A 19,517-nucleotide genomic window follows, 5' to 3' on the forward strand; every position below is an offset into this window, starting at 1 on the left:
CTATGTTTAATATTTTTAATTTTTTGGAGCTCTTTGGGTTTTATGCTCGGCAAGGGCTTTTCTTAGGAATTATACTTTAACCACTGCTGCCTGAAAACCAATATCTGAACAGCCTCAACACAAATACAGGTGCTGGTCATATAATTAGAATATCATCAAAAAGTTGATTTATTTCAGTAATTCCATTCAAAAATGAAACTTGGATATTATATTCGTTCATCACACACAGACTGATATATTTCAAATGTTTATTTCATTTAATTGTGATGATTAAAACTGACAACTAATGAAAATCCCAAATTCAGTATCTCTGTAAATTAGAATATTACTTAAGACCAATCCAAAAAAAAGGTTTTTAAAAATATTGGCCAACTGAAAAGTATGAACATGAAAAGTTTGAGCATGTACAGCACTCAATACTTAGTTGGGGCTCCTTTTGCCTGAATTACTGCAGCAATGCGGCGTGGCATGGAGTCCATCAGTCTGTGGCACTGCTCAGGTGTTATGAGAGCCCAGGTTGCTCTGATAGTGGCCTTCAGCTCTTCTGCATTGTTGGGTCTGGCGTATCGCATCTTCCTCTTCACAATACCCCATAGATTTTCTATAGGGTTAAGGTCAGGCCAGTTTGCTGGCCAATTAAGAACAGGGATCCCATGGTCCTTAAACCAGGTACTGGTAGCTTTGGCACTGTGTGCAGGTGCCAAGTCCTGTTGGAAAATGAAATCTGCAGCAAAACACAGTGGACCAACACCAGCAGATGACATGGCACCCCAAACCATCACTGACTGTGGAAACTTTACACTGGACTTCAAGCAACGTGGATTCTGTGCCTCTCCTCTCTTCCTCCAGACTCTGGGACCTTGATTTCCAAAGGAAATGCTAAATTTACTTTCATCAGAGAACATAACTTTGGACCACTCAGCAGCAGTCCAGTCCTTTTTGTCTTTAGCCCAGGTGAGACGCTTCTGACGCTGTGTCTTGTTCAAGAGTGGCTTGACACAAGGAATGCGACAGCTGAAACCCATGTCTTGCATACGTCTGTGCGTGGTGGTTCTTGAAGCACTGACTCCAGCTGCAGTCCACTCTTTGTGAATCTCCCCCACATTTTTGAATGGGTTTTGTTTCACAATCCTCTCCAGGGTGCGGTTATCCCTATTGCTTGTACACTTTTTTTCTACCACATCTTTTCCTTCCCTTGGCCTCTCTATTAATGTGCTTGGACACAGAGCTCTGTGAACAGCCAGCCTCTTTAGACATGACCTTTTGTGTCTTGCCCTCCTTGTGCAAGGTGTCAATGGTCGTCTTTTGGACAGCTGTCAAGTCAGCAGTCTTCCCCATGATTGTGTAGCCTACAGAACTAGACTGAGAGACCATTTAAAGGCCTTTGCAGGTGTTTTGAGTTAATTAGCTGATCAGAGTGTGGCACCAGGTGTCTTCAATACTGAACCTTTTCACAATATTCTAATTTTCTGAGATACTGATTTGGGGGTTTTCATTAGTTGTCATTTATAATCATCAAAATTAAAAGGAATGAACACTTGAAATATATCAGTCTGTGTGGAATGAACGAATATAATAACCAAGTTTCATTTTTGAATGGAATCAATTTTTTGATGATATTCTAATTATATGACCAGCACCTGAAATAGCCTACAATTGTGCCTACTAACAAAGTCAACATCCAGCATTCCGTTGAACATTACTTTCTAAAGTCACTGTGCTGCACAGCCCAAATCCAGCGTAACGGTACAAAAAGCTATTTCAGACACGTTGCTCTCTGCACGTCACAACGCCACGCTTTATTTAAACTTCACAACTAACTAGGTGCATTGATATGCAAGTGTAATACTGTCAAAAAACTTTATAGGTGTGCAAATATCGAAAATTAAATGATGTTGTAAAGAACGCATCACTATAGGAAATTAAAACAAGTCGTGGTATAAATCAGTTTTTCGCATGTTAGCCCCTTTACTTACGGCCTGACCTGTGCTACCATGTGGCGTGATTTACGGGTGTGTTCACGACGCTGCAAAACAAGCAACCACAACCTAATGTTAAAATAATTTAATAATAATTAATTAAACAAGATTTTCCTGGACAGTTTCTCAAATTTTCCATGTGTTTTCCATGACTGGAAAATTGGTCAACTGTTTTTTTCCAGGTTTTCCAGGATGCGTGGGAACTGTCATTTTATAATCATGACTTAGTCTGACAAATCAGCATAAACTCAGGTTGACAGAGATGCATTTACAAATTTATTTTAGTTTACAAATCCCCAGACCCGTCGCTAGGAAAAGTCATATACTGCCAACCCCAACAGCAGATAGTTGGGAAACTGAAGAGATGACTGTTCAATGCAGTGCTGGTTTAACAGTTAGCCGCTGTAACACGTGATGTTTGATCACGTGCTGATTTAAAACATAAATACAGTCAATCAGTGGAGAATATTTCACAAGAACTATTTTTGCATTCAGGGAACATTAAACAACTTCACAAAATTCCTGTTTCCTTTGTTGAGTCTCTTAACCCCAGAGTGGAGAAACATGACAGTAGTGAAGGGGATTGGGGGGGGGGTGGTTAACCTGCCCCTGACCCCCGCCAATCAGTATGTCAACCAGAGGTGGGCAGGTTTGAAGCTGGAGGACAACGGTGACTCTCCTCAAATTTACCAGAATCACTTCTTGACCCCTTGGGCCCCGCGAGCGCCCTCTCAATGGCCCAATTTGAAGAAGTTGATGACACACACTTTCCACAGCACAGGATGTCTCCAATTATGCTCCTGATTTCCTCTCCTCCTTGTGTCATTTAATTTCCATGCTAAAGTGCTGGCCAGTTTGATCCCTAGTTAAACAGAAGTGGCCATTTACAGGCGGTTTAGTGAGGAGAGTAAATGTCAGCCGAGATAAAAGGCCATTGAACGGGCATGTTCACAGATTCATTTAGTGTTGTATATGAATATGATTACTTTATGCATGATTATAATTATGTAGGGAGGAAAAGTTCTGTTTAAGAGAAACTAATCAAACATTTAAAAAAGCAGCTTTTACACATTTTATGGGGATATTTAGAACACATAACAAAGCCGCACCTATTATAGCTGTACAAGTTCATGATAAAAGTGAGAGTTAAGGTGGTTAAAGGAGCATGAATGCTGAGAGAGAATTAAGCTGGGAAAGCAGTAAGGACATGAAAATGTGAAGATCCAATCATCCACCACTCTCTCAACAGAAAGCAGGACGAGCCAGAGGGTCCTCCAAACCCAAGGCTGTGCCTACAGAGGTGGATCATGAACAGGAAGAGGAGAGGAAGACTAAACCAGTGCCAGCTCGCTATGTAAGAGGACCACCCCCCACTAAACCTCAGTCACAGCTGGTAAGGCCTGAAACAACTGTATATTAAACACCTAGTGAGGTCACTTTGTTTGGTCTGTGTTTGTTTCAATGCCATCAATTTAAGACCATTTGACAACAAATATCTGCGGTCCAGGGTCCACTTATTATGTTTTCAGAATCTTTCAGCCACTTGTAACCTTTAGCAACAGAAGGTCTAGTGGAGCCTTTCTCCCCCTCAGTCAAAGTACGACCTTAACTATATGTAAACTCTTTCCATGTTCATCGGCTTTACTTAACCACATGGAAAAGGTCCTTGAATCTGGCAGTGTTTCCTAATTGCAGTCTTTGCCAGTTAAATCAGTTAGGAACCTGCATGTGACGCTCAGCTGCTCTGATACACTTCTGTCACCGGATTTGACGTCGCCATTGAGTGTCGTGCTGCGAGTGATGCAAAAGACACTTTGAAATCTGATTTGAGTGGCCAGTATGATTGGCATCACATTTCTAACCACCTCCAAATGTGGCTTGGATCCCATTTCACATGTGGATATGCCAAAAAAGGATTTGGGCTGGCAGTCTGAACACAGCCAGACAATTATGGCTAGCTTGATCCACTGTAGCAAAAAGGCTGCTAGCAACTAGATGGAGACTTCTACATTCACTTTCGCTGTGTCAGTGATGTGGTGCATACATAGATATACTGATAACGGAGGTATCTGTGGTTAGGATCAATGGGCTCAAACTGGGACCAAGCACAGCAAGACCTGGTGATGCAGGGCTCGACATTATCAATTGCACGGACGAAGTAAATTCTGTGTCCAAGTAAGAGGAATACTTGCAATTGTACGATTGGCAGTTTGGGATGGGGATTATATGGGCCCTGGGACTAAATAATTAAAGACCATACCTGTTCTTTTACTGGTACTTTTTAACATTTGCATCTCTTTTATAGTAAATGCATTAAGACTGCTCAGAGCCAGCAGAGTTGGCGACTTAATTCTGTAACTTTTTCACTTTCCAAAGACAAGTGTTACAGTATGAAAGTTTTACCTGAACCTATGAAATGTGAATGTTACACAATGTGAGCACACCACATACACAAGTTTATTAAATTGCGTCATACTTTGTGATGTAAAACATTACATAAATAATTCCTGACAAAGACTCATTGACATTTGAGTTCAGGATAACTGACAACATGCAAAGTAAATAAACATTAAGCATTTTTTTATTCATATAGGATGGGACAGATGTTAAGGAAATGCCCATTACTATGGGCAAGTGAAAAATAAATGCGATGTCTTTATTCATTTTCCCATGTTAAAAACAGATATTGTAGTTGTTGCATTTAGCCTACACGTTAACACTAAGCAAGGACACTTGAAATCAAACTATAAATTTGGCAGCCGGCATTCATTTTCCTGCCTTTAAAAATGTCATTTTGGAATAACAGTCTGGAATGTTAAACAACAGAAAAAAAAAAAAAATCAATAAAGAACACCAAATAGTTTGCCCTCAGAAATATTGAGATTAAAAAGGAAACTTTCAGACCAGTCGTATCAAGAAAATGCGACTTCTTCAGTATAATAAAACATTGATGACTAAACATTCATAAATATAGACTTTGAATAATTTATCATTACTTTTGATGAACCCCACAAAAAATAGTATATTATTTTTACTTTGCTGTAGACATCAACAGTGTCTGGTAGTCTTCGCTTTTAGGGCTAGCTGGTATGTGTGGCTTGCTTGCAAGTGCAGATGTTTAATTTAGAATCATCCCAGCTATGTAACCGTTACCTGTTCATTAATTCTAATAATAAAAATCCATGTTGATTTTATTTTATTTTTTAAATAGGCCTATATTTTCCATTTTGGACAAGTATGCTTGGAAGCAAGTAAATATGCCAGAGCAAGTGGCCGAAAGAGCTTAATGTACTGTGATGTATGTTAAGTAAACAATTTGAAGTTGGATGGATGTGGGAGTTTGTTTCTATAGTATAATACAAATTAAAAGATGAGTGAACCAGTAGTTCACTCTTTTGTTATGTAGTTATTTCTGTATATTATATGTTTAGATAATATGAATATAAACCCCAAGATGGTGTACATCTAAGAATGTTATGGAATGGCCAAAAAAACAACTCTTCAAGCTCAATTAAAGACTAAGTTGTAAGGTTGTATAGGTACTAAATTGTTACAATTTTCATTTTAAAAGAGCCTTTTCCGGTGGCCACATTTAGGGTGTTAGCACAGAAACACATTAATCATAGAATTATACATAATGAAGCAAATAATCCAGTCAGACATTGATAAATGAATAATGTTTTTTTCCTCAGAATAAAGATGGAGCTTTGCCTGCTGTCAGCAGATCACTGAGGCCAAGGCCTGAACCTGCGGTGACTTATGAAGAAGATGACAGTGAAGATGAGGATGATGAAGATGAGGATGATGAGGATGATGATGAGCCCAGACCCAGACCCATTGCTGCATGCTATCTGAGAGGCCCTCCAACAGGCCCCAGAGCTCAGCCTAAACAGGTTTGAGGCCAAGACACTAGAGCAGCCAGGCTCCTTCTGTGTGACTGCTTTTAATTTGCTGCAAGTTTTGTCTGGTTTGAACCTGCTTTACTTAAAATGGCTCCAAATCAAGTCTTATTATCAGTAAGCCTTTATAAAGATGATTTAAAACCTTCAAACTTCTTGTTGTGACTCAAGTTCTCAACATTTTTCCACATACAGTTTTAGTGGAGTTGTCCAGGTTATTGGCAGTTCTGAGCAAACAAGTAAATTACCCTCTTTAACAGAAAGAAATATCCAAATGGGCCGGCAGGAAAGCAGACGACCTCTGCGTGACCCCGGGGGGACGGGAACGACGAGTCCACCCGCAAAGTAGGAAATGCATGACAAACTGTGACTCAAAGGACCAAACGCATTACAGGGAAGGACGGGATGAAAGGCTGCTCCACAGAGACCGCTTTGGTGAAGAGGAAAGCTCTGTCGTCAGAGGTCCAGAACGGGAAGCTGGTACCACACAAAGGAAAGAACCGTTTTCCTGGTTTGTCTTTGTAGGTGTCTTCCTATTCTTGGGTGCTGTTCTTGGAGTTTTCCAAAGTGCATTTAAACCCTTTTGACAATAAAAACGGACTTCTGAGTTTTAGCACTGTGGAGATGGAGCTGACGGGAACACAAAGCCACTTCTCAGGACTTCTGGCCTGCCATTTTCACAGTAATAGGCTGAAATAGAAGCAGTCTTCAGTTTATTCTGCTTATTAAATTTTCATTATAGTTTAATGTGGTATGAAGGACTACTTTGTGAAAAAAATGAATCTCTCATTGGAGATGAAGGACTCCCAAGTACACTTATAATCATACACACAAATAAAACTGTCTTTGACTTTGAATCAATGGTGTGCTGTATTTAAATATCCAGTATTACATACTTTACTTGATCCTTTGTCACACAAGAAGTACCTTCAGTAAAAAAAACTGAATGCAGCTTATTGTGAACACACTGAGAATTGCTTTCAGAAAAGAGAAGGCTATGTGATGTATAGAGCCAAGCTAATTAAGTATGCTGAATATCTGAAGGCCTTTATGAAGGGCTGTGAAGGCAGCTGTCAGTCACGCTGTGAGCAGACGTACCTTGCTGCAGTAAGGACACTCTCCAAAAACAATGTTGAAGCTCTGCCTGCTGGAGGGCAGCGCTCGCAGCCACTGAAGGAAAAGGACAGAAGAGAAAAAGACTACTTCATCAAATCATTACCTTGGATCTGATGTGTCGGTGTCAAGTGACAATAATGCTTGCTTCAATGACTTTTATTACTGCACACTTAAAGGTATATTCAAGATTATCCGATACTTTAAAGCGTTTTAAGGGCTTTTATGTGGAACTTTAGAATGTCGTCCTGCCACTTTTTTAGGCTTTAAAAAGGGATCTCCGTATGCTTAGTCTCACTCAACACAGAGTATATAAATAAAATCATCCCTGCTCAGGCAGATGGAGCTAATTTCCTTTGTGCCGCAGCACCAGTCTACCTCAACAATCGCTCTCTTAACTCTTGAGTGCCAAGCAGAAAGGTCTTTTTCCATCCAACAGATCGTCTCTCAGCTGGTTGTGTCAAGTTTTTCTTCTGTGTTTCTGATAGAGCTTTGTCAAATCTGATAAGATAGCCCTGAGGATGTCATCGGGGTTTGAGATTACAAATAGTAACAGCAGCATTCACCCATTTGTGGAAGTGCAATACTAAATCAATTAACCCATTCTTTGTTATCTTCATTATCCACACACACAGATTTAAAGTAAAACAATAAACACATGAGGTGAGGACATCATATGGTGAACTGAAGCCCTGTTGTCAGCTGTTGAGGCAAAGGAAAGCACTGTGTGTTTGTGTGCGTGTCCATACCTCATATAGACAGGCCTGGTGGAAGGGCTGGCCACAGCGAGGGTCATTACACACCTGATCGGGGATCGCAGCTTCAAGACGATAGGAGTAACAGATCCCACACTCTACGCTGAAGCTCTACACACACACACACACACACACACACACAGAAATAAATGTTCAGCATGCACATACACCATGGCTACAGAAGCTGGGAAGCTTGTGCAGGGCCTCTGTAGCCACTTAGTGTTAAACAACCTTCTTCTAAAACCCTGTGCTAACATGAGCCCAAGCCTTCACCCACTCTCTCTCCAGTCCCACCATCACACACTCAACACACACTTTCTCTGCTCTCGTTTGCATTTTGGCGTAATGAGAAGCTCCTGTTTTTCTGGAGCTATCCATTAAGAGAGGATGGCAGGTAAAAAAAAGAAAAAAGAAAAATCAACATCTGGTCAACTCAACTTTTTTGCACTCCTCTGAATGTTAATGAAGCGAAGGCATTAATCACTGCTGCGACAGCGGATAAACACGACGCCCTTTTAACCCATCCGCAGAGAGGGGAGGGGAAAGAACGAGTGTTAAAAAAGAGAGATAAATGGTTTTGCGTGATTAAAGCGATTTGATAGTGCAGAGAATTCTGCCATCTTTGTTATTCTAATGATCTTTTCTGTAAACAACCCAATTAAAGGAGAATTTGTGCCCACCTCATGGAAAAACAAAACCGAGAGAGAAAGAAAAATATGGAAATAGACAGAAAAATAGGCAATAGTGTATGTCCGCCCCCTTATAACTTGAAGCTCAGACAGACACACAAACGGGAGTATGCATGCATAGATGTAAACACACACACACACACACACACACACACACACCTCCTTGAGGTAGTCGTGATAGGAATGGACATGTTTGAAATGGAGAGGGGGCAACTGTGTGACATACAGATTTTTCGTGGGTGGCAGGTGATGGGAATTCGATCTCCAAAACATCCCGGAGGTTGTGCAAGACACTGGAGTCCGGGTTCCTGCCAGCAGACCACAGACAGCTCCTTCACACACTAATTAACCACATGCAAATTAGCCTGCAAAGACACTGGGGGATGATTAGGAGACTTTCACCATTGGTATAAGAAATAAAAAAAAATTAGGATCATTTCTGCTGCTTCAAACTGAACAGTGGTGGAGGGAGACTTCTGCAGACGTGTCACGCACGGAGGCAAATGTTAAAACCTGTGGTGAAATTTTAAATCTGTACTATTATATAAATGAAGCCGTGTTTTTTTCCCCCTTCTCCTGAATGATAAGCAGAGTAGTGGAATTGGTATGCATGGTTTGACTCATGGGACACTGATATTGCACCTGCATGTAATGGTGAAAAAAAATATGTGACAAAATGCTCAAAGTCAACAAATCCCCCCAAAAGACTGAAACCAACAATGAATGTCTCCACTACCAAGTGTTGTGTGTCTATCCTTCTTCCTCAGTGCCACAGAGCTCCATTATTGTCCATTATATTGAGAGATGGACTGGTTTTGGCGTTTTTGTGGGATCTGGCGAAGTTGTAGCAAAAATCACTAAATAATCCAACTGATGTAGATCCAATTTATATTACATGTGAAATCCTCTAAACTCTTCATGTGGAAAACACAACCTTCTGTAAGTAACTACAGCTGGAAAACATTTAAACAGAAATTATTATTATAAATTGGAAGATAATGTGATAATTATATTATTATGACACGACTGCTGAAAGGCAATAAATGATGATTATCACCAAGTCCAAATGGTGAGAACCTTACCACAGGTGCATGTTGGCGTTCAGCTTATTCCTCAGCGGAGTCACCACTGCAGCAGCAAAAGAAAGGGACACACACACACACACACACACACACATTTCAAGCACCTGCAGATACACTAGCATTGTATATAAGCCCTCAGAGAATTAGACATACTCTGCATACCCTCAAACGCTGCCTCTTATTTGACAACAGCGGCGTCACCACTGTCAGATATGAACCATCATTGCCTCCTCTGTTCCACAGGGGAGCTCTGTCTCCGTGCGGCACTCATCACTTTCACTATTTGTTATTCCTACATGCAAAAACCAATATTTCTGCGTGACCCCTCATATTTGAGGGTCGCCGCCTGCCTCCCGTCTTGGTGGCTGAAGTGTGTATGCGTTTAATATTTTTTTGACTTGCATTGCTAGGCAACAGCCTAGGTGTTGCATGACCTTGGGTTTACAGAAACAATGGCCGACAATTGACGGGGACTTAAATAGAAAGCTGAAGCCAGAGTGGTGAGAATGAAAACGTGCATCAAGTCCTCTGACATGATAACAGACAACAGTCAACACAACAAGCCTGGTGAAGTCGGGACACGTGGAAACTCACTGATCTCATCTGAATAATGGTGGGCACAGGAAGAACTGATACTTTATTGCCTGGGTTGATTCTCGGCTTGCAGGTTATCCTGTGAAAACAGGCATCTGACTGCTGTGATTTGGGCTCAGGACAGTTGTTCCCATTACTGATGAAAGAATATCCATTAATTGAATCATCCATCATGTTGATTAATTCTTAATAAATCTAATATCTGAATTAATTCTTAATAAATCTAAGGAAACATGCACACCTCTTTGTTCTAGCTTCTTAAGTGTAAGGACTCACATTTCTCTTTTAACAATGTAAATGAAATATTTTGGGGGTGGGGGATAAGATTTGACTTTGACTACACGATTCATTGAAGACATAATCAACTTAATAATCGATTAAGTGAAATAACCCCAGATTCAAAATGCAACTGCAAGCTCAGTCAAACCAGCATATACAACGGCAGAATGTCTCATCTAGATCAATTCATTTCAAAAGGAATCGCTGAGCTGTACAGATTTGTGAGGCACTTTTACAGAGTTGTATGAGGGTCGACTTGAACTGTTTTCTAATTCAAAGCCGGCTTGATAGGAAGGGCATAATCCCCCCCAAAGTTGAAGTTTGTTTGATTTAACTAATCACTGTCCTCTGACAGCTGGCAAAACAGCCAACATTTGAGTTGCCTTTGATTATTAGCTTGTTTTCCAAGCAGTATTAGAAAGCTTTGTGCGCAGTGCTTGCTGGACTGTTTTTGCCCTGGGTGTCCCCTCTCAGGCCCCATAGGCGCTGTCCTAACCTAATTGATGGAGCTTGTTGAGGCTGAACGCAGCCTGAGAGGAAGACCTGCAGAACAGCGATCTGTGCTTGTTTTGTTTCTGATGACACTGACCAGCTAAGGACAGTGTCCCTGAGACAACAACAGATATTTGGTTTGCTCTTTATTTCATTTTCTCTCCAAAAGTAGAATGGGAGCTCCTCTTCTGTGGAACCAGGTCCCAGTTTAGGTTCTGTAGGCAGACATCATCTCCACATTTAAGAGTAGGCTTTAATGGTGTGTTCACACTGAAAGCGAATCCTGCGTTTTGCGCGGCTGGATTAAATGCAAATACAAAGATGCGAATTCGCTCCGGGAGATGCTGGTTTGCTTGAGTTCAAATTTTTTTCAACTTGAGTGAGAAATTCGCATGACATTATGTTGCGAAAGCCTGTCAGCAGTGAGATTGTCCGGACGTCACAGACAGCTTCAGATCGTCATTTGTAGAGGAGCTGCTAAACTACGGGGAAGTGTAGAAGAGCGAGCCGGGAACAGCGCTGCAGCTTTTGGACAAATAAATGGACTGGATTATGCTCTGACAACTCAGCCGTTTAATAGCAGGAGGAGCTCAGAGTTAACTGCTTCTTAGCTTTTTACTTTAGTTTTTGGGACTACACCGTTGATTTATCTTCACTCGAGCTTCTCAGCAGCTAGCTTCCGCGCATTTCCGTTTCCACTGCTAGCGTTGGTCGGCACCCAGAGCTCTGTTAAAACTACTACTTCATATTTATATAAAAACGGACAAAACTGGACATTGCTTGGACCAGGTAGTTGAACTAAAATGTGTGCCTGTAACTTTATTCCAGCTATTGTTGTACTTTACTGCAAACAAGTTAGCACAGCATAGCCCTGATCGAGCCGAACTCCATTCAGAAACTAACATTTTAAAAGTTGTTGTCCTGCTGATAGACCTGACAAAGCATGAATTCATGTGTCTAACACATCAGCATCAAATTGTAGTTATTTGGACATCAGTTTGCTTTACTAAAAGCTTTACTTTGGGTTCATGTAGCTGTGTGTACATTCGCGTTATTGTGTTGTGCTGTCCAGCGATAAAACCCCGCGAGGATTAAATTAGCATTGTATGTGAACACACCTAGAGATTTTCTTCTTTGATAAAGCTTATAGTTAGGGCTGGCTCAGGCGAATCCTGAACCATCCCCTTAATTATGCTGCTAAAGGCCTAGACTGCCAGGGGACTTCCCATGATGCACCTCTATCCATCTGTATGCATTCTTATCCCATTAATACATGTTACTAGCTCAACGTCTTAATGTTGTATGCATGTTTTTTTTCTGGCTGAAGGACCCCTGACTTTGTCAGCCCCACTTCTAAAATCAAACTTACCCCTCTGCTTGACAGTGCTGCTGACCTTTGAAATATATAGAATGAATAATCCTAAAAGACTGAAGAGTCATATTAGACCAAGCTTGCAGTACCAGCTGTTTCATTAGGAAGTAGATGCACTGCATTGTGCCACTTTCTAGTGTTACCATTTACTTGCTGTCTATTTTGTCAGTTAGTAAAATTTCCATTGGTGTCATCTCACCTGCAATTCCTAAAAGTACCTCAAGAAACGTTTTACTCACAAACCTCACTGGCTCCTGATAACTGCATTCTAAAGAGGAGACGATTTCAAATGCAATTATACAGTGTGTCAGTTTTTGGTGTGTATTAGTGCAGATACACTTCTTGTCCTCTTACAGTGCCTGAAAACACACTTTTAAGTGTTGCCATGTCTCTGGGTCCTACCCACCGTGCTCGGGTCCCAGCAGGCAGCACTCTGGCAGCATTTTCGGGTGTCTGGGATCCACCTCCACTTTAATGGATACGTTATTTCCTGCACACACAGATAGGGATACCCAACAGTTTGCTTTGTTGTCATATGGATTGTTTAGGGTTACTGCATGTGTGATATTCAGTGTTGATCAGCAGCACGATCAACATCAACTTCTGAAGTCCAATGAGATGCCGTGCAGTATGTGATACTAGGGTATACATAGAAACTGTCAGACTAGTCTTTTTGCTGAGGCCTTCATGTGTACCGTACCGATGGCGATCCGCCTCATGGTGTGGGACCGGTTGGGTTTCTCCGGCTCCAGAATCCAGGTCTTACTGTCAATCTCATCTAGGACATCCCAGAACTCGGTCAGGGACTCCAAAACCAGCAGGAACTGCTTGTGGAGATTGTCCAGAGTACTCTAACAAACCAGATCAGAACAAGCACAGCGGTCACTACTGGAGAATTCCTAGGTGCTCCATCAGCAGGGGATGGGTGTCCCAAATTTACTGGCAATTGTTTAACTCATTTAGCCCAAGACCACATGTCAACCTCATGATGGCGTCAGTGGAAAAGTCAGAGGATCATCAAAGTAATTAGGATTAATCATCTGGGAAACATGAATGTTTGTGTAAAATTTCACGGCATCCCTACATCCATGCTGCTAGTATGGCTACAAATGCCAAACACCCTGGCTCCAGCTTCCCAAATGTTGGGTTGGATTGTTTTTCTAGTAGTAAACTGAATTTCTTTAGGTTTTAGACAAAAGAATTACAATACAAAATACAAGTTTTCTGATATTTTATAGATGGAGCTAGTAATGAATTAACTGCAAGAAATAACTAGAAAAAGTGCTCAGCTGCTGCGGCACCACAATGTAGGTTAAATTAAGCTAACCAAAGAACAGAACGCCTCCCAGCTTGGAAACAGTAAACGGTGATTAGGTTCATGTTCAGAAGGGCAGAGAATCCTTTAAATGTTATTATTTAGTGTTGTAATTACATCAAAATACCACACTTAGAAGCTGTGAATGAGTTTATGATACAACCAAATGCAGTGGGCTTCGACTGCCACATCTCATTTGCGGCAACTGGAGTGAACTAGTTGACCAGTTGGTAAGAACTGTAACAACTTAAGGTGCAGTCATGGTCATACGCATTCAGAGAACAGAAAGGGAGGCTGATAGAGGTGGCTGAGAGCAATACAGATGGAACGAGGGGGAAAAAATTAGGGGGGAAAAAAATGAACCAAAAATTATGGGTCATTGTGCCAGCACAGTGCACACAATTAAGCATCGCCCAGGTGCTGAGAGCCTCAGCAATTACAGCCCAATTAATGCCAGTGGCATGATTACGGTTACAGCTCAGGATAACTACGCTAGGCCTAGTTCAGAAAGAAAGAAAAAAAGCTGGTAATTGAATTCCGGCTGTATCTGTGAGAAGAACACGAGTGAGAGCGGAAGGCTGCAAGAAAGTATGAAAGAGACTGAATCTGAGCGGAGATATTATCTATTTATGCTATCTCTGACTGACCTCAATTTAGCTCTTAAAAGCAGCCAGCCTGAAAGAATTCCCTTCTCTTTACATGCACGCCATTAAACGCTACAGCTTTAACCTATTTTCAATAAATTCTTTTTCTCACTGAGCGGCTTCTGATTTATAAAAAAGGCATTAAGAATTATTCACTCATTATTGAAAAAAATGTTTCCACTGCTTCAGACTATTCTCACCTGATAACAACTCACTATATGTTGAGTGAGTGAAGACTTTACATTTGAAAATGGACACATGCATTGTTCATATGTTCAAATAAGAGGGTATGATTGTGTGTGTATGAGCCGTCACTTGGGTGCTTTGGTGTGGTGGTGTAATCTGATTTCATTCTCTAAGAGGTAAGGAGGTTTGATCTCTAAGGTTGTGTATCATTATGTATATTAGCAAATGTACATTTATTTATTACTCATCTATTAATTATTGTTGCCCTTCTGAGATGGCCATGACAGTAAATGTTCACTGGGACTGTCTTGACTTTGTGTTAATGATTTGTTATGTTTGCCATCTTTTTTCCCCCCTCTTTTTTATCCAGTAGCTAAAAATTCTAATAACAAAAAGGTAGAGTTTACAGAGAGCAGGGGTAAAATGTTCTCTCTACAGGATTGGAAGGGGAATCGTTTGGGTACAGAGGTTGCTCTTTTGCTTTGCTGGGTTTATTATGGACACATGGCAGAGTGTGTGCACATAAAGACGACACTTTATAAAATGTATGTTTATGTATATTTGTGTCTTTATCGTATTCGTTGTGACCAAAGCATTTGTCCCAATTCTGACTTGACTAAATGCCACGTAGCACCAACTGCTAAACATTTTTTGCACATTAAAGTGGTCAAATTCAAATGATAAAATATTAACCCAGAACAGTGTATACGAATGGCCAGTGCTGAGACAGTTCATTGAGTGATTGTTCAATAATTTGATTCCAAATCATCAATCAAGCATTACATTCTCAGAGGCATTTATCCAAAGCAACTTTCATTGTTTTCCCACATCTACATATAGTTGTAGGTATTTGAGGTTCAGCGTGTTTAATGATACTTTGACACAGGGACAGGAGGACCTAGGGAAGCGGAACACCACCAACACCCCACCCCACTCTCCAACCTGAGTTGCAGCCATCTCAAAATAAGCAAACCACCTGAAAGAAATGCACAGTTTGAAGACATCTCTTTGTTCACTGGTAACTTGGAATGGGCATCTGTCTTTTTTTTTTTTTAACATTAAACAGACACAACAATGAATCACAAAATGAATCTGTAGATGAACTGATCAATAATGAAGACCATAAGTTTTCGGGGAAGTACTGACAGCTTCACACCTACAGTATCAGCTATGGCCTTCAAAAACATTTATTGGTTGAATTTAAGAAACTTTATGTTGCTTGGATACAACACACACACACACACACACACACACACACCAGCAGCTCAGGTGACCACACTCATGTTCACCTTTATTCACACCGAAACCTTCTCCCCTTCTTAATTCATGCAGTTTTTAGTTGTTAAAAATCACCTTTGTATAGTCTGCAAGCACACAGGACACAAAATTCTCACACACACACACACACACACACACACACACACACACACAGGTTTATTTCGCTTCCCATTCAAATGCACAGAGTGGCATGTCTTGGCCCTGCAACAGAGCAGGCAATAATTACTCATTCAAATGAACATGTCAGGACTGCCGACAGACAGGCCCCCCCCCCCCCCCCCCACACATCAGACAAAAACACACTTGGCACAGATGCAAGCACATACACACACGTATACACACACTTCGTGTTGCAGTGTGGGAGAGATCCATCAACGGCCCAGCAGGCAGACAGGCTCCATACGGTAGTGCTGTTCTAAGCTGGTCCTCACTGTACGCCTGCCATGTATCAGTGCGCCAGTGCACGCGCACACACTCACACAAATATGTGTGCACATTAGCATCTCTCTGCTCAAATTCTCTTTCTCACCGTTCTGATTTTTGCCTACAGTCACACACACACACACACACACACACACACACAGAATGGTCCAGCAATGCTCAGATACAGAGCAGTAGTTTTTATGATTGGTGTGATTGAAAAAAACAACAAAAAAAAAACAAAAAAAAAAACAAAAAAAAAACAAGGATAAAAAATAAGACATCTGTGTGAGTGAGTGAGTGACACACAGACTCAGAGGCAGTGACAGAGATAAAAAGGAGAGCCAGAGTGGAAGAAGCAAGACGGCAAACAACAATAACGAGGAAGCAAAGAGATACAAAGAGCCCACAGCTGGTTTTACATCAAAACAGTTTTATGCCAATTACAGTGGACTACATTTGAGGGGCTGAAAGAAAATGTCTTCATACAGCAGGTGGAGAAGTGTTCTGTCACATTATGCAATAGGTAGAAATGGGATGAGTCAAGTGTATTTGTGTAGCCCTTAATGAGTTTGAGTGTCAAAGGGCCTCAAAACGTCACATTACAAAACATCAAATCCATCCATGGAAACATCAATCCTGGCCACATTGGAGGCTCTGAGGTTTAGCAGAAAAGAATCTCAAAATAGAATCAATCATTATTGTTTACGTGTCACTGTCTCTCACTGTGGCCTCTAAATTTTCAACTGCCAAAATCCAGTTAAGACAAGAGAGAAGTTGATTTGCTCTTCTGAATAAGCTTATTCTCTTTCACCTGTCAGGCTACATGGCTGCCCTACCCTCTGATTGGTGGAGGCTGCTGAGGGCTTATAAAGACCGTATGATATGATCGAGCTCCTGAACTGTTAATTGTTTTGTGATTTTTTAAATTTTTTGTTCAGAGGTCAGAGTGATTTAACCTTCCTACACTACGATGGTTGCATTAGAACTTGATCAGAGCAGCAGGACAGCAGGTTTTTATGAGCTTACAAACACAACTAAGAACTTCAGGAGCCTGAGTGATGACTTACAGATAAGCGGAGCATTGCAAGTTAAACAAAATGAATAAAAGTTTAAAAAATGTGACTTCCTAAGGACATTAGTGATTTTTTTTAATTGAAATTTTTTAGTGCATTATTGTGTAGCTGTTTTCTGGATTTAATCACAGTGGAATGCATACAGACTCAAGCTGCATGAAAGGAAGGTTAATCATTAAAACAGTATACAGTTGCATGGCCTTTACGTGCTTGCTGACCATTTTCATATTTGTAAGCCTTTAAATTGATCCTTGTATCAACCCAAATATTTGACCTCAGAAAGCGGTTATTAATGTTTGATTCACTGTTCAATGTTAATTCTTGTGGTTTTAAATTTTTGATTTAGGCTTCAGTTTTATGCATGCCAGTTTCAGACATTTCTAAAATAGTTTTTGATTGGCAAGATACTTGAATTTTTTTGCTGATGAAAGTTACGCTTTGTTTGTATCAACTCTGCTGACAGAAAAGCAGCATTTCAGATGTTAACCAAAAATTCTATTTAGAAATGCACATGTACATACCTGTGGTGTCCAGGTTAAGGCCAGAGGGACTGGCAGGTCAGCTGAGCATTCAGGAGCCTCTGCAGGGTGCTGTGGGTGTAGAAGATGGGATAGTGGTGTTGCTTAAATGAAGACATCGTTAAAATGTAAAAGCTAATTGATCTTCTGATCCCTCCAAGTTTGACAGGAAGCCAGGGACTACACCTTTGATTTGCTGTGAGAATATGTGAAATGTGTACCCAAACTGTTTCAATAAAAGATTAGGAGAACAGAAAGCACAGCAACAGTAACTAAGGGGGCGGGGCTTAGTAAACATTTAATTACTACAGCAATACATCATACTAAATTTATCAGGCGAGCCATAAAACAGGTTGTTCCGCCCCTTCTTAATGTTTTTTTGCTGGCTTTTATTAGAAAGTTGCCTTTTTTTGTCTGTGCTTATTATTTGAACACATTAGTGCTGGTCAGCTTTAACGTGTTGCCAAGCTTCAGTCAGTACACATAAGCCAGATTTCCTCTCTCTGTTCACCTTATTCATCAAGTTACTTTCTGTCCTTTCCCTGTGCTCTTCCTCTCTCACTTCCCTGCCATCCAAACCTCCACGTGTCCATGCCAGTGCTGCCTCCTCCCTAACTGTGCCTGGTGAGGGATGACCTGGCGCTGGATCTGGTGGAAGCAGCTGGAACACAGGGAGGACTCCAAGCTATTTTTATTCGGTGCCAGAGGGGTGAGGAGGGCCAGGTGGGCAGGTGGGCACAGAGTGGGGTCCCGCCACCCCCCCTTGTCCCTGGTGGATGTCATCTGGGCTTAGGTAAGCATCACCTCACCATGCCACTCACCCACAATGCCCCACTGTGAGATACTTACAGTCCTGCCAGCCACTAGACACTTCATTCTTATGAGTTTCAGAGATCCAAAGAACCTGTACCTTTACTTATACTATAGTAAAATGTTCTAAAGTCTACTGGAATCGTCTGGAAAACAGCCACCATCATACCTGTACCCAAGAGACCCCGTTTTTATGTTGGACTGGCTGTGAAAACAAATCTATCTCTGTGACAAGAAAGTCTAAATCTATATATATCCTTTAAGATTAATACAAGGCAATAACATCTGACAATAATGCAATTTTTATTAATATCCTTTTTACGACAGGACTTTAAGGTCACAATGATTGAATTCATTCTACATTATCAGATTTTGAGCATGTAGATGTAAATAAGGGGTGTAATGATACACATTCATACCTTGGTTCCCCTGTTACATTACGGAGCGACAGTGAACGCAACACTGCAGATGTCACAGACTATCGTTAGTTTCGGTCCACTTGAAAAATTAATCACAGTTGAGGTTATTCAACAACTTTATCACACACACACACACACACACACACACACACACACACACACAGAGAGACAGAGAGAGAGAGAGAGAGAGAGAGAGAGAGAGAGAGAGAGAGAGAGAGACAGAAAGTGGTGGAGCAAGCCGGTGTGTTTGCCATGAGAGACCAGAGGTGCAGGCTCGGTGTGTGTGAGTGTGGGGAGAAGAGAAGAGGAGCAGATTCAAGTAGTATAAATAAACACTAAAATTACCTACAATAATCTACTGTCAATAAAAATACGATATACACTGCCACCCGAATAAAAAAAATAAAACGAAAATCAGTATGTGGCAGTTGATATTGTGGCGGGTCGCCACAAATAAATTAATGTATAGGAAACACTGCCTTTCCTCTGTCGCTGCTGCTCTGTTGTTGCCGCAGTGGTCTGAGTAACTGGGACCAGGCTCTGTGGGCGTGACTGGCCGGCCGCAATAGTATGAACCTGCAGTTTCAGGCATAGACA

At 41.1% G+C, this 19,517-nt stretch overlaps 2 protein-coding genes across 11 annotated transcripts in view; one reads left to right on the top strand and one right to left on the bottom strand.

Annotated features, from left to right (window-relative positions):
- Positions 1–6,735, top strand: part of LOC119917200 (serine/threonine-protein kinase VRK1-like) — a 26,441-nt gene extending 19,706 nt beyond the window's left edge. For all 7 annotated transcript variants that reach the window (XM_038737362.1, XM_038737363.1, XM_038737361.1 and 4 more), the window contains 3 exons: positions 3,229–3,372; positions 5,672–5,872; positions 6,139–6,735. In XM_038737362.1, the coding sequence (XP_038593290.1) occupies positions 3,229–3,372; positions 5,672–5,872; positions 6,139–6,465 (672 nt within the window). In that variant the 3' untranslated portion in view covers positions 6,466–6,735. The remainder of the gene's footprint in view (positions 1–3,228; positions 3,373–5,671; positions 5,873–6,138) is intronic.
- The window catches only part of fancl (FA complementation group L), a 24,006-nt gene continuing 10,921 nt past the window's right edge, over positions 6,433–19,517 (bottom strand). For 3 of the 4 annotated variants that reach the window (XM_038737366.1, XM_038737365.1, XM_038737367.1), the window contains 8 exons: positions 17,695–17,763; positions 12,955–13,105; positions 12,661–12,744; positions 9,518–9,563; positions 8,662–8,743; positions 7,741–7,857; positions 6,977–7,048; positions 6,433–6,568 (listed from right to left, as the gene is read on the bottom strand). In XM_038737366.1, coding sequence (XP_038593294.1) covers positions 6,533–6,568; positions 6,977–7,048; positions 7,741–7,857; positions 8,662–8,743; positions 9,518–9,563; positions 12,661–12,744; positions 12,955–13,105; positions 17,695–17,763 — 657 coding nt within the window. In that variant the 3' untranslated portion in view covers positions 6,433–6,532. Of the gene's footprint in view, positions 6,569–6,976; positions 7,049–7,740; positions 7,858–8,594; positions 8,744–9,517; positions 9,564–12,660; positions 12,745–12,954; positions 13,106–17,694; positions 17,764–19,517 lie in introns of those variants that run through there. The other variant, XR_005447236.1, reaches the window with a different exon arrangement.

The sequence above is a fragment of the Micropterus salmoides genome, unplaced genomic scaffold (genome assembly GCF_014851395.1).
Source record: "Micropterus salmoides isolate LMB-PRFRI ecotype aquatic unplaced genomic scaffold, ASM1485139v1 Ms_hic_scaffold_22, whole genome shotgun sequence".
Classification (NCBI taxonomy): Eukaryota; Metazoa; Chordata; class Actinopteri; order Centrarchiformes; family Centrarchidae; genus Micropterus; species Micropterus salmoides.